The following is a 15328-nucleotide window of genomic DNA, read 5'->3' on the forward strand; positions in this document are numbered from 1 at the left end:
GTGGAAATACAGGTATTAAAAAGACATAACACCAACTGGAAGAAATGATATGAAAAAAACTAAAAGATTAAATAAAATTTAACTATTTCAACTTTATAGTTAATGATCATAAAAAGCAATCATAATTTTAACTTTGGCAAAAGCACGTAATAGAGATATTTGATAAAACAATCGATTTAAAAAATCTAATTAAAATTTTGAAAAATCTTTATTTACATTTACATAGCTACCCGCAAATTTCAGGTGTATATGTAATTTGAAGAATTTCGTAATAAATCATTTACTCAGTCAATAGAATTTCACTATTATATAAATAATCCATAATTTCTGAGATAAAAAAAGATATACAAGAGATTCGGCTATCACACTTTTTTAGATACTCAAAATTGCTATCGGTACAAAATAGTTGCCTCTCAAAAATTTCGAATTTTATGACAAATTTGTCATGTTCAGTTTGACTGTGAATAAATTTTACAATCATTACTTCTTTGATAAACTAAAGTAGTACAGTCGCAAGAACTTTTAACAAAAGAAATAAAGAAATGAAAAATATTCACTTTCTCATATACAAAGAGAATTCAAAAGATTCTGACTTCAAGAATTCAAAGAATCTCCAGTCCACATAATTCAAAGTCACAGGAATTAGTCTATGTTCGAAAAAGATAACCCAGAGACGCAGTGAGCTAGACAAATGCAATTTGTTATGTCTTCTTTTCATCAAAATTACAGAATTCGAATTTCGGTCGAAATCTTTCAATCAAAAATCGGTTTGTCTGCCCGTCCGAATGCATGTTAAGATACGATAACAGAAAAACATTAAAAAAATTAAAATTTAGCTAATGATTTTACCCCCAGAATTGTGTATAAGTCTCAAAAGTTTGATCAAATCCATTAGCTAGTTGAATGTTTGTCTATCCATGTGCATGTGAATGTTACAACAAGAGGTAGAGGGTAGAAAAATGAAATTTATCGCCAAATTAGTAAATCTGTATTAAATTTTGAAGATCTGTCGGATGAAACTTTTTTTATTCTACAGTAAAAAAAAAAAAAACGCAACGTACCTGCGGTATTACTGTTACAATACCATAACAAAACAACAAACCTGCGTAAAAGTGCAAGATAAGTTTTGCTGTTTTTTCTACGAAATCAGAAATCGCGGTGGCCTTGTGGTAAGGTCTTGACTTCGGAGTCAGAGGGTTTTAAGTTCGAGGTGCGATTCCACCAAAGAACAATCGTGTAAGCGGGTCTGGTGCGCGCTAAATCCATCGGGGCCAAACGTTCTACCGCTAGTATGGTGTGGAAGTTTGGAGAGGGGTTTATCAGCTCAGGTGTCGTCTTCGTCATCTGATCTCAGTTCAAAATTACGAGGTCCGTCCTAAAATAACTCTAGTGGAACCTGCTTCCAAAATTTCGAGGAATCGGTTTCAAACTAAAATGCCATCTTGACATTCCAACAGGCTCAAACATCTCGATGCTACAAAATATACAGAGTTCATTTAAAAAAGCCTCTTGTCTTTCAATAAAATGTTACATGTAAAATAGTGAGCCGAATTAAATTATCCGGTTTTGAATTGAGAAAAACTGTTTTTAAACGAATGTTAACATTTGCCTTTTCTCCCTATTTTTCCTAGAATGAAAAATTTTTCTATCTTGTTTTCTTTAAGAATAAGAGGTAATGTATGACGAAATAAAGCTTACTAAATGTAAATGATTTAACTGGAAGAATGTTTCGGAGTTATTAAATGAAGTAGCTTAAAAAAAGTGAAAAATGTAAAATACTTTAAACAGAGAAAATTAAAGATATATATATGCATATGTTGTTCCGAAATGATTCTTAATGGCCCAGTAACAAAGAAAGCAATTATATTAAATCATTAGTTTAGGTAATTTTACCAAGCAGTTTCATTTTACTAGCATTGAACACAGTTATTTGCTATCGTTGTTTGTATTTCTGCTCCTTCTTAAAATAATATCTATAAAGTGTTGTTTTCCTCCTTTGGACATACTTTTAGAAAAAGAGGGCAAATTTGTGAGATCAAAAGACCGATAAAGTTATAAGTTTAAAGTTACCATAAAATAAATTTGAATCATGGGTAATGAAAATTTTCACCAAATTATTATTTAGAGACAGTTTTTTTTTTCCCATGGAAACAAATCCTACTAGATTGACATATGCAATTGAATATACATTAATACAAATATTCTATGAAACAAAATTCAAAACGCAATGAAATTCAGCACTCAGAACTAAATGAAATAGCGTTAACAGCACATATCAACTAGTGTGTTAATCTAATATATAAAAATGAATTTCTGTTTGTTCGTATTTTATGCGCTGCCGTACCGTTCATCCGATGGCGATAAAACTTTGCCAACTTATTGCTTTCAACTTAGAAAATCCATGTTTTTCACATGGCCAGTTGTATGGCCAGCTCACGAGTCGGACAGCCAGGAAATTTATTTGTTTTTGCTGAAGACGGAAAAACAAAAAAATATTGTCTACTCTAAAGTATACTCGTATAATAAAGTTAAAAAAATAGAATAAATATTATTTATTCTTTTCCTTTATATATTATTCAATTTCAGTGAATGTATTCATTGTCGACAAGAAAATAAATATCATTCTTTTTATCATTGTCAATTAAACAAGATAGCTATTTCAAATTTCAAACGATATTTCCAAAATTACTTCTGGGCAACAAAAGCGCCGGATGCCAGCTAGTACGTAATAAATAAATTTTAAGTGTTACATTATTTTTTTAACTTGGTTAAAGTAACCAGTGGGAGTGGTCTCCCCAAATCTTTTTCCGCCGCCACCTGTAAAAAATTGTAAACATTGGATAAAGCAGAGAATGCCTTGCTTCGAATTAACATCCAATAATTACGAAATCTTTGGGTAAATTTAGCATTTTTATTGAATCTATCGAGGGATCCTTGGCGAGTATTTTGGCTATTAATCTCTGGCAGAAGGCTAATAGTATCAAGAATCAAATTTGTGTTTCAGATGCGTTTTTCCAACACACAGAATCTGATATAGAATTACAATTGTAGTCCCAAAGTCACCTTCCACATCTGATATATTCAAGTCACTGCGTTTTTGAGTTACCTCGTTTACATGCATCTGAAAATACAGACCGACAGACAGCTAACCCCTTGTTGGATTTGGCTCAAAATTTAATAGGTAACTACACTGTTGATGGTAAATATATCATATTTTATCCATCTAGCTTTCTTCGTTTGGTGATTATTATGTTAATTTATATTCGAATAGCCGGATAAACAGGATTCTGAATGAATTTTGTTCAAAATTTGAAATTTGTATAGAGGCTGTGCATCAAATTTCATTCATGTAGCCCAAGGCGTTTTTGAATTATTTTTGTCACAGACAAATATCTTCTAAAAATGGGTTTTTCGAGCTCAAGGAGTTCTAAAAAATGGAGTTTCTCCAAAATCTCGAATTCAAATTTTTTGACGATTATAATACATTCTCTATACTTCTCTATACGTCTCCATTCTCTATACGAGAAAATAAAAAGTACATTTATGCTCATGATAGACGAAAAGAACAAAAAACTTGAATTTGATCAATATTAATAATGGTAATTCCGAATTCATATTAAATGGCTAAGAGTTTCTTAAAACTGCTGCAAATTTCAAGAAAGCTCTTTATTAGTTTCGGTAGTATTAATTTTACTCAACTTATATCCAAATAGAAACAGTGCGTCGTTTTATAATATCGTATTACTTTTTAAAGTTCATTTATATCCTCAAGTTTCAGTTTTCAAAGCTTTCTCTTATGAAATCTTAAAACTTTTTTTTACCTCTTTATTGACTTAGATGTTTCATTACAAAACATCAATCATATCCATCCTTATTATCCAACAAATGATTAGCAACTACTGATATGAAATTTAAATGAGAAAAAAGAACTTATTAGTTAAAATGATATTAACTCATTCTAAAGATATTCCGATAACCGCATGCGGGGCCGTTAATAGCGTAGATATGAGGCAATGCAATCACTTTTAAAAATAACTCTTAAAATTATAAATAGAGTTAAAACCAAGGCAAAATCAAGTTAAGGCATTTGAAAAAAAGTTAAATTTCCTCTACGTGGTCCTAAATAGGCCAGTATGGCACCACAACCCAGACATCAGGATTCGTACAATAAGAACTACCGGCCACTTTCTTTAACTTGTAGAAGAGCCAGAAATGGTAGTGAGCGATATCTGCTTTGTTGATCCGGGTTTTGGGTCAGTCTTTCTATAAAAGCACACCCGAAGAAGAATTTAGAAAGAGTGAGAAATAAAAAAGATTAGAAATGATGAGAAAGAATAAATCTTTGTGTCAAAAGTTCAGGTTAGCATTTCAAGAGAAATTTAATGACGTTAGCGGTATTTTTTGTAAATCTACGAGTAAAATAATAAAAATAAGCTTTAAAAAAGCAGACTATTATGAAATTGAAAAAAAATCAGGAATTCAAAGCAAGAATCAAAAATTCAGTTAGACATTGATAAGAATATTCTGAGTAAATTGAAATTCTCATCACATTCGTAATATTCTTTAACCCTTTCTAGGGCCGTGGGAAGTACGCTTCCCACCAAATTTATCAATCTTTGTATGAAATTTTGTAGGTTGGCATAAGTTCTGACAATTTTTTTTAGTAAGTCAGAAACTTAGATGCTTCAGTTCTTTATCTCAGACAAAATGATTGTTACTTAATTATTAATTAACCAAATTAATTAATGAATCAAATTAAATTTATCTAATAAGCTAAATGAATCCCTTTTCTTATTCTAATTTCAAGCCTAAAAATATTTTAACATAATATGACTAGAAAAAAATGGACCTTTAAAGGGTTAATTTGTAATAAATCTTAAGAATTCTTTTGTATTGAAATTCCTTATGATTTAGCAATTGTTATCAGTGCTTCATGTGTTTTCGATTTTTGCTTTAGTTTTTGATTAAAAAAATCAATTCGCTGCATTATCGTACATTAATTAATGTTGTTTTTTTCAACTCTTTATAATTTTTATTGTTTCCTGCTTTTAGTTTTCAATGTATTTTATAGCTCATTATTATATTTGTCATAAAATATGATAATTTATCTCACTTTTGCTCAGGTGTCGTCTTCGTCATCTGACCGTGGTTCAAAATTACGAGGTCCGTCCCAAAATAGCCCTAGTGTTGCTTTAAAAACGGGACTTTAATATAACTAAACTAAACTCCTTAAATTGAACAAAGCAAGTGCTCCTTTTACCCGAAGCTTAATTGGTATCCTCCGATGAATCTATTATCACCTTTAAATGCCTCTGGGCCGGTAATGACTGCTATTCTGTGATGTGACAGTTATTTCTCTTAAATATGACGAGATAATCATGTTTACACATAAACATGGTACCATGCACTGTCAAACTGCAAAATTGTTTTACCGAATATCATTAATAATCTTAAAAGGAAGCCAATTCTGTATGCTAATAAATAAAATCATTGGATAAATTAAAACTGACGATGTTTCAGAGAAGCAATGTATCGTATAAATCGTAGTTGAAAATCAGTAAAAAAATACCTAAATTGCACTATTTTAGTAAAATAAGATGATATATTTAAGAAAAGAATGAAATTATATACCAAATTGAAATGAATGCCTCGACATACATTTCTCATTTAATTTGTTTTCAACTTTCATATATTAATATTCAGTCTTTCTACTTGTAATTTATCTTCCAGTTTTAGATCAGTGACAAAATTTCTCAGGTGCTAACCATTTTGGAAAGTTGCCGAAATATGAGAGAAGTTTGTGAAACAGGATATTTGTAAGCACCTTCGCTATCCGCCTTAAGGTCTTCTGTTTATCGAAGCAGGTCATTGAACTTTGCAGTCATCTGAGTGGGAAATAATGTTATATTCAGTATAATTGCCACACAATAAATTTAAATGTAATGAAAAGTTAAAAAAAAAAAAAAAAAAAACTTTGAAACATTTGTAAAGAATATATTTCTGCATTACGATTCAGAACTTCTTATAGTGTAATAGAAAAATAAATGCTCATAAAATTAGGAGCCAAACTTGACACTTGTATTCGATGTTTGAATTAAAATGCTACATGGATTCAACATAACAATGCCTTGAAGTTAGGAACTTCTAAGATTAAGAATTTCTTTAAAATATTTGCACACTGGCAACATTTAAAAACATAAAATAAAATTCCAAAGCATCCTTTAATCATTCAAAAGATAGAAATTGCCTTTGTAGAAAACTGCCAAAGCAATAATCTTGTGAATTTTATGCAACGATAATATAAAGCGATTTTAATTGTTCGGTCGCATGCACTACAGATCTTATGAATCGTTATTGATCCCTCCCTCGTCGTATCATTCCCTCGTATCGTATTGATTTCATATTAATTTTTTTTTACTTCCAATACAGAAACTTTAGAAATATCCGCATATGCTGAAGACTACCTTTTGCAACAGAAAAAAAAATGGAATATGAAAAAGAAAAAAAAAATCGGTAAGTCAAAACAAAGATCGCAATGGCCCTAAGCGCAGACAGAAATACTCTAAGTAAATTGAATCAAACTTTTATATTGTGGAAGTTTAGAAGTTTTTTTATTCCTTGTCATATTTATTGTGACTTTATATCATTATACTATTGTGTTCGGTTTTTTAAGCTTTTACGATTCTTTGTTTTGACCTCGAGATTTTTGATAAAGATATTTTTTTCTTTTTAGTATGCTAATAAAGACAGGTTTTTGCATTTAATAGTTTCTAGTTTTTATTCCTTATTTCTTATAATATTCGTTATGATTTTAAAAGAGATGTAAAATATCTAACACTCATCCTTAAATCGAACGAGCCCGCAACGTTGTCTGCAAGAAAAACGGTACCAAGTACCAAGATCAGATAACTTTTTAAGTGATGTAAATTTTTTTTTTCTTTCTAAAGTGTCATATAAAAATATAAAGAAAAGAAAACTGCCTTTTGTTAATATTTCAGATTTATAGCAATAGATATTTCAATTTGAACATATTCTATTTATTTAATATTCTGCCAGAATAGTAAATATAAATTTGTTTAAGAAATACTCGTTTTCTAAGAATAAGTGATTTTAATTCTTATCTTTTAAATAATATTTTTAATTTCGTACATTTATTTATATGTTTTTTTTAATCAAAAATATGACGTCTAACAACAGAGATGGCATTAATGTGGGAGTGGGGGGAGGGATTGAGAGTTTCGTAGGCAAAAGTTTTCACCGTTTCAGGACGGTTGTGAAGAACTGGGCATTAAAGAATATAATAATTTAAAAACCATCTTAAAGCTCGATCGTACTATAAAACGAAATATTCAAATAATGGTGAAACGGTTTGACTTTATATAGCAATATAACCGACAATGTGACAGGTGAATAAGATGTCACATTTTGCAGACTGTTTTTGTTCGGCCGATTAAGAACTTAATGGATAGATGTCGACGATGTTCAGTCCGCAGATTTTCCGTAAAAAAGATCCGTAGATCAAAGATCTTAGTTAAAAAAATCTAATTAAAACTTAATTTTCTTTAATTAAATGTAAAATGAGTTATTTTGAAATAGTGCTTGTCCCCTAGTCGGATTTCTCTTGCAGCCGCCTCTGTCTAACAAAACTGTGAAAGTGAGAGATTCTGATAGACACTGCAACTTTGATTACATCTATGATATATTTTATCTTTCTACGATATCCAAGAATTTCTGTTGTACGATTACATTGCGATCGTAATAGCTAATTTTCAATAAAAAAAAATACTATTTCCTTTTTTGCTATACTAAAAAACATTTTTTCATATTATTTTCCACTTTTTAGACAATTTATTTCATAATTCATGGCTACAAATATTATGAGGTATAAAATTAATATTTCTAAAATTCATTTCTGGACGTCTTTATCTCTGTGAAATCAATTTTTAGCAAAACAAATAAACAATTAAGAGCTCCAAAACTGTTAATATATATTATTACCACCTGGAACTGTATATAATTCAAGACTTTAGAACAGGAGGAAATTAGTGAAAAATCAATAACAAAATCCGATTTTTACAGACATGCGACATGTGACGCTAAATAACAGTGCTTAAACCCAAGGCCTTATTATTAGAATTGTACATAGATATGAATCAAACTTTGGGATGAAATCCATCAACAGGAAGTCGGAGTGAGTTTTAGTGAGTTTCCTGTTCGTATTCATGTGAATATGCTGTCTCAGAAATGAGCGAATTAGATGAATCAAATTTGATATATAGCATTATCTTCAAAATTTTACATCTACATTAAGTTCTGATTCAAATCCATTCACCAATGGATTGATTATTTGAGGATCTATGCACTCTTGTTTATGTGAACGTGATAAGGGCAAAATAAATAAATTTTGATCTATGGTTTACATCCTAGACTCGAAGATCTATATTAAATTTCTGATTCTCATCATATAAAATAGGCTCAAAATAAATACAACGAAGTTAATCAGCAAACGCGTTGTATAGTAGAGAACTACTGCTGATACGAAATTCAAGCCAAATCTCTTAATCATGAAAAAATTATGATAAGAAAGGTGCTTTCTGTATAACTCAATAGAAAATGTTTGCTTCATCTTTTAGCATTTTTCATTTTTTCTATTTGTTTTTAATGCATGCTTAAATATAGCATTTTTATTATATTGCATTACCAACATATTTTCTCGTATTGACTTCACACGAATATTTTTGTAACAGATTTACAGATTTTTTTGTTTCGTCTTTGGATTTACAAATTAATAATTCTATGAATTTATAACTTAGTTAGTTCAAAATTTGCTTGTAGAATGGACCAGGGCATGTTTTATATAATAATTTTCATTAATCGTTGATTTCATCTGTTAAAAAAGGAAATACGAGCATTTTTATTTTTAATTACAAATCGCAAATCTGTTTTTTCAATTCCTAATATTAGTTCACACTCTCCCTATATATATATATATCTTGTTCTAATTTTCAGTCGTTAATCTGGGGGCACGGCAGTGCCCCCCGCCAAGTCGAGCAAAAACAAGCGGCACGGCCGTACCATCCTTTTCTCGAAGCAGTTCAGGCCATTTTTGACCCTCTATAACTTCGTTGTGGATAAAACTAGAAGCCTGAATTTTCAGTAACCAAGGAGACATTATATAAACACGGTATATTTCAAATTTTATTAAATTTGAACAAGTAGTTTAAGAATTATAACTAGTCAAAGTTCGTGAATTTTGTCACTGACTGACTGACTGACTGACCGATCATCAAAACTCTGAGGCACTTCTAGCAGACATAGAAGCTTCAAATTTAGAATACAATTAGTGTTTAGTGTATAAATCAAGGAAAAACTAAAATATGCGTGTAATAATGGACGGATAGATAAATTTCTCTAAGTTTCGAGCATTATCCATTTTATCGGCAAATTCATCGCCAAGTCGCCAAATGGTCGCCAAGTTTGTCACCAAGCTCTGGGATCACTGGCTCGGCATCCGACAGCATCCAATACAGATTACTGTAAAACGATCTTTCTTATGATGACACTATTCGCACTGAGAAGCAAAATTACAGGTTTGTAACAATATCTAATTTGAAATAATTCAATTTGTAGATGTGGAAGCTGCAAATGCAATGGGTGACTTTCAGAGAATCAATCTGCCAGAAGAATATAAATGTAATATAAATATATATTACAAAATATGTAATATAAATATATATTACAAAATATGTAATATAAATATATATACAAATTATAATATATATGGTAGAAGAATATAAATATGAAGTCTGGACGGCTTACATCGAATAAATGTCGACTTTGGAAGTATTAAAGCGCAGGAATCCTCAATTTGTGAATACAACAGACTAAGAAGCATTTACTGTCCAGTCTTGTCAAAAATTGTAACATCATATCTTACGAGAAAAACACATAGAGACAGGGAGTCGGCTTTGAGAAAAAATGTAGCTGAAGCTCAAGAAGTAGTACCGGAAAAGAAAAAGAGAAAGAGTACATACAAAAATAAGAAAAGAACTAATTACCAAAAGAAATGAGATGCCATCAAAAACATAGCTTGTAAAAAAAACCAAGTCTCGCAACTCAGTTCTTCTATCTTAAAAAGTTGTGAGATCCATGTAATACCAAGTCGGTCAATTTATTCAGTCCCTACTTAAGGGTCCTTCTGTCTTAAGTTATTACGTAATTAGCTAACTTAACAACATCTTATAGTAACCATATTAATATTAAAAAACTTTTATGGTTTAAATAAATAGATTGACTTGGCAATCGGACTAAACAATCTAATTTAATATAATATGTTAATGTAATCTAATTTAATGTAAAGATACATTGTGTTTTCATGCGATGGCCAAGTCAATCTATTTATTTAAACCATAAAAGTTTTTTAATATTAATATGGTTACTATAAGATGTTGTTAAGTTAGCTAATTACGTAATAACTTAAGACAGAAGGACCCTTAAGTAGGGACTGAATAAATTGACCGACTTGGTATTACATGGATCTCACAACTTTTTAAGATAGAAGAACTGAGTTGCGAGACTTGGTTTTTTTTACAAGCTATGTTTTTGATGGCATAAAATACTTTTTATTCATCCACACAAGTTCAAATACATTTATTTAAACTTGTAGTGGATGACACTTGATGCTAATACAGTCTTTTTTCAAATATTAATTAATTAATTAAATTTGTCCAGTAATTTCTATTTGGTAGCCAAAGTCGCCAAATCCGTCACCATGACACCAAATGGTCGCCAAGCTCTGAGATTACTGACACGACACCCGATCATAAATAATATAAGATATATATATAAATTATATCAGAAAATAAGTAAGAATTCAATTTTTTAAAAATTGCCACTAAATATTGTAATTCTGTCATATGCATGAATTGTTGACCTAAGTAGGAAATTACTTAATGCGCCCAGTATACGAATCTTCCCTCGTCAAAAGTGCATTTATTTTTCTGCTATACTGAAACTTTACATCTGGATACGAAGAGCATTTGAAGCTTTGGGATATGGATTTTCATAGGTAAAAGGTGCTCACTATGGAAGAATTTTTAAATATCACTCTATTACCGCGAAAAATATATCAACTATTTTTATATTCGGTGATTAGTATAAATACAAAAATTTAAAATTTTTGCCCATAAAGCCTTTCGAAATATTGACTAATTGTAAAAACTTGCACTTTTGCTATAATAATCAAAATCAAAAGTCTGTTCGCCAGAATAGTTTCAGTGAACCCTATTAACTACTTGTTTAATTGCTTAAGGTGAAATTTTGCTTATATATTTTTTTCATTCACTAAAAACTTAATTGAATGTATTTAAATCTTTTCTATTGTTACATAAAGCGGTAAATTGTTCATTAGGTTCTAAACATGGAATCTCGGAGCTGACGAGAGGGAAATATCCTCCGATCCCAGGAAAATACCATTTCCTATTAAATCTGCTGCAATTAGTCTTAAATATTGCTAAGGCCATTAATGCAACTCATGTGCAATATATAAAATTGGATCTGAGATTGAATATTTCTCCTAATCAGTATGCTTACTCTATTGTACTGTACTGACTATTCTCCGCCAGATTGGTTATTTTACAACTTACAAATGGAGATTACCAGGAACTCTGTGAAATGAATTTCTGGGGAACACAGTTTATTCTGTTTTTTACAAATATAACAAAATAAAAAATAATGTTTTTCTTTAATATGTTGCGAGTTAAATTGAAATGTTAGTTGCTTAATAAGTAGTCTGTTGATTCCAAGAAATCTGTTTTCGGAGGCTTAGAGCAAATGTAAGAAAATATTTTACTCTCACTTCCTCTCTTAAGAGTTGAAAAAATGTCACAAACTTGTTTATGCGGAAAAAAATATAGTATCCACAATATTGGGGGGGGGATGAACTAAAAAAAGTAAGTATCTTGTGTGATCCCCCCCCCCCTTTCATTCCAGCTCAACTATTATTCTTTACAAATTAAGAACATTTTTATACACGTTTATTTCTAATTACCAAGCAATCGGCAAAATTTAATTTGTAGAAACTGACACAAATTATGTGAAAAAAATATGCATGATTCTATATCATTACTATTTGCAACGTCCTGGTTATTTTTTTTTTTTTTTTTGAAATTCAAGTACTTTATATTTTAAATTGCAGAATATCATTCAGATTGTGTTAAAAATTTCTCAAAGTGATTAGATATTCTTGTGCTTGCTTCCAATTGAAAATAATCACAAAGAGAAAATTTATAATTGCTCTGAAGATTACGTTATTCTGTGACCTAGTGAAGCAAATAAACCAGTTAGAAGATTGGTGCATCTAAATTTTGATTTAAAAAATTTTGAATAATAACTGAATCAACGCTTTTGTTGCCTTCTCTTCTTATCTAAGTTTCCATTCCTATCCTTCCTCCGCTATTCACTGAAAAATTCATACGAAGTGCAGCCTTTTCTTGAGCTCCACCTATTTTATAAAAGGTTCTTCAAAATGACTTGAGAGGGATAATGAACTAAGCACAGAAAAATTCGTTGAAAATGTTAAAAATTCAAAGCACATACCTTCTTTGTATGATGATGGAAATTTCCATCATAACATTTAGTGAACAAAAAAAATATACACAAAAGAGGTAAACTGTAAATTGATTGTTGCTGGCAACTTTTTCTACGACTGTTACGCAATAAGGCACGTAGCTGTAAAAAAATCAAATGTTACAATCATTATAGCGGGTTTGAATTTATCACTCCGCTTTTTTTTTGTGGTTGGAAGAAATGTACGATTTTTTGAATATTTTTTTATAACTAATTTGAGATTTTTTTGCTAATAAAAGCGATAAGGAGTGGAAAAAAAGGTTTTTCTTTTGTATGTGTGTGTTTCTGTTATTTTCTGTGCAATTTACGTCGGATACCCCAAATAATCTTTCCAAAACCATGTGACCGAAATTTACATCACTGTGCAGTTGCTTCACTTTTAATGTATGACGAAAATGTTTTTTACTATATGTTTATTTTATGTTATCTTTGTAGATAAATTTAGAAGAGGACATTGAAGATTGACCCAAAGTAGGTGGGTCACTCCGGTGCAAATACTCTAAATGCAAAGAGTATTCTACAGTCTCATGCAGTAAATGTGGAATTAATTTGTGTCTAAATAAGAATAATAATTGTTTTTTAATTATCATCAGGAATAAAAATGATACAAATATATATTATTTTTTATTTATTTTGTACTGAGCTTAACATGTAAATTCGCATGATGATGGATATTTCCATCACACTGTTTTTTAATTATTTTATATTATATATTTATACCTTTAATCTAGAGTATGAATTGTATCACCTTGATTTATTTCACAAAAAGAAGAAAAACAATCATGCAAAAACGGGATATATATAGAACGTATTAATTTATGTATTTAACCGTTGAGAAATGGTGCTTGCTGCTTATTTCTGGCCTGACAGTTAGCATTGCATTTTCTGATTTCAATTAATTTCTGAGAATTGTTATTGTTCGACAAAATTACTTCCCTTCTTCACTTTTCATTCAAATTTGATTTCTGGTAGTCGTAAGTGAGTGTTGAAGTGGAAAGAATTGCGAACGTCCAAATCCAAGTTTCCAAGATTTCATCTATGCCAATTAGGATAAACTTTTGATCTTTGCTGTTAGAATAAGCTCGCCCAACCCGAGCTCTATTTGACTGTTTTGATTTTCCTCCCTCATGCCATTTAAACATGGCGGAAATGAGTTTGGAAAAAAATGCAAGGTGTGATAGGTCTTTGAATGTATTGTTAGGAAATAGCAAACCTTAGAGTGACTTTCAAGTATTCCATCAAGGCCACATTGCACTGCAGATTTATTGTTTATCTACCGGATATGAAAAATTGGAAATAAAAACAACTATTAAAGTTGTTGCAATTTTTTCTTAGAAAGGCAGACAACCTTAATTTTCGTAATGACCACTTCATTCTACGTAATACGGTCTATTGGAAATGACCATTCTGACAGAGTAAACACGAGCACGTGGGTTTAAAAATGACAGTGACGTCACGTGTATCTGATCACGTGACGTCGATTGACCTACAACTCGAAGGCGCGGCAACTGAACTAGTGAGCGACGTTGTTTTCTTTGTTAGACTCGCGGAGTTTGTTGGCGTGCGTCGTCTAGAGGAGAATCCTGTTCATGCGAACTCTGGTAAGGGAATGAAAATAACTACTTTTTTAACCTACTAGAGCCAAATATTTCCTTCATTAGCGGCAAAAATTCTCTAGCATTTTTGAAATAAATATTTTTTCAAATAAGTAAATCTTCCCGTTAAAGCAAAATTTTCAAGCCAGAATTTAAATTTGAATAGAGCTAAGAAATGATTTTTTTAAATGCTGGTTGAATTTAAATGCCATTACTTGTTTATTATTATTTTTATTCTAGTATCTCAAAACTGAAACCTCTCAAGATAGTTTCTTTTTTTCTCTCTCTCTCACCTTCTTTTTAATGATGTCTTCCAAAAATGCATTTTTTTTACTTTTTGAAAATTGTTTTAAAAAATACAAATGTTTTATTTTTGGAAATTACTTACAATATTATTTTTAAATTTTTCAAATATGCAATTTTTTTAGCTATTTTCATTATTTCATGCTCTTAATATAAAAACGAGGTGCACTTTTCTTAATATTCAATTAGCCTTTTTTTCATTAAAAATGAGAATGCAATATAAACAAGAGACAATAACAATAAACAATAACAAAGAGACTAAAGTGTATTCCGTTCTATCTGTTGACTCAATATCTAATTTCTTTTTAAATTTTTTTTAAGTAAGGAAATTATTTCGAGTCATTTTCTCCGTGTATTTATCAAGAATTAGTTTTCCGTATTTTACAGGTGGAAAGAGACAAGAAGAATAACATTAGAAAAAAGATTTTATTGTAAAAACGTAATCATTAATAGAATATATACAGAATAAGGTGAAACATGTACAAATACAAAAAATTTCTATTGTGTCTTCTCTGCTGTTGCATTGTACAGGATAATACAAAACATTTGCACCAATTATAGATGATTTTAGCTTCTTTGTAAATAAAGATAACAAGAAAATGTTTGAATACGATCAGATGGGAATTAAGAGTTTTATTTGCGTATGTAATAAGTATCCCAAATTAAATTGTTTGGTCACATGGTCAATATCCGTGTGGTCTTCCATTTCATCTCGGGGATCGTGAAGCATTTTCGTGGACATTGATGCACGACCGATAGCCGCATTCATGTTCTACATGTGGCAATTTAAATCTACTGAAATT

At 30.3% G+C, this 15328-nt stretch overlaps 1 protein-coding gene across 1 annotated transcript in view; it reads left to right on the plus strand.

Moving 5' to 3' along the window:
* Positions 1-14053: 14053 nt before the first annotated feature.
* The window catches only part of LOC129960128 (putative ferric-chelate reductase 1 homolog), a 93641-nt gene continuing 92366 nt past the window's right edge, over positions 14054-15328 (plus strand). Inside the window, exon 1 of the mRNA XM_056073281.1 lies at positions 14054-14228. Coding sequence (XP_055929256.1) covers positions 14069-14228 — 160 coding nt within the window. The 5' untranslated portion in view covers positions 14054-14068. The remainder of the gene's footprint in view (positions 14229-15328) is intronic.

The sequence above is a fragment of the Argiope bruennichi genome, chromosome X2 (genome assembly GCF_947563725.1).
Source record: "Argiope bruennichi chromosome X2, qqArgBrue1.1, whole genome shotgun sequence".
NCBI lineage: Eukaryota > Metazoa > Arthropoda > Arachnida > Araneae > Araneidae > Argiope > Argiope bruennichi.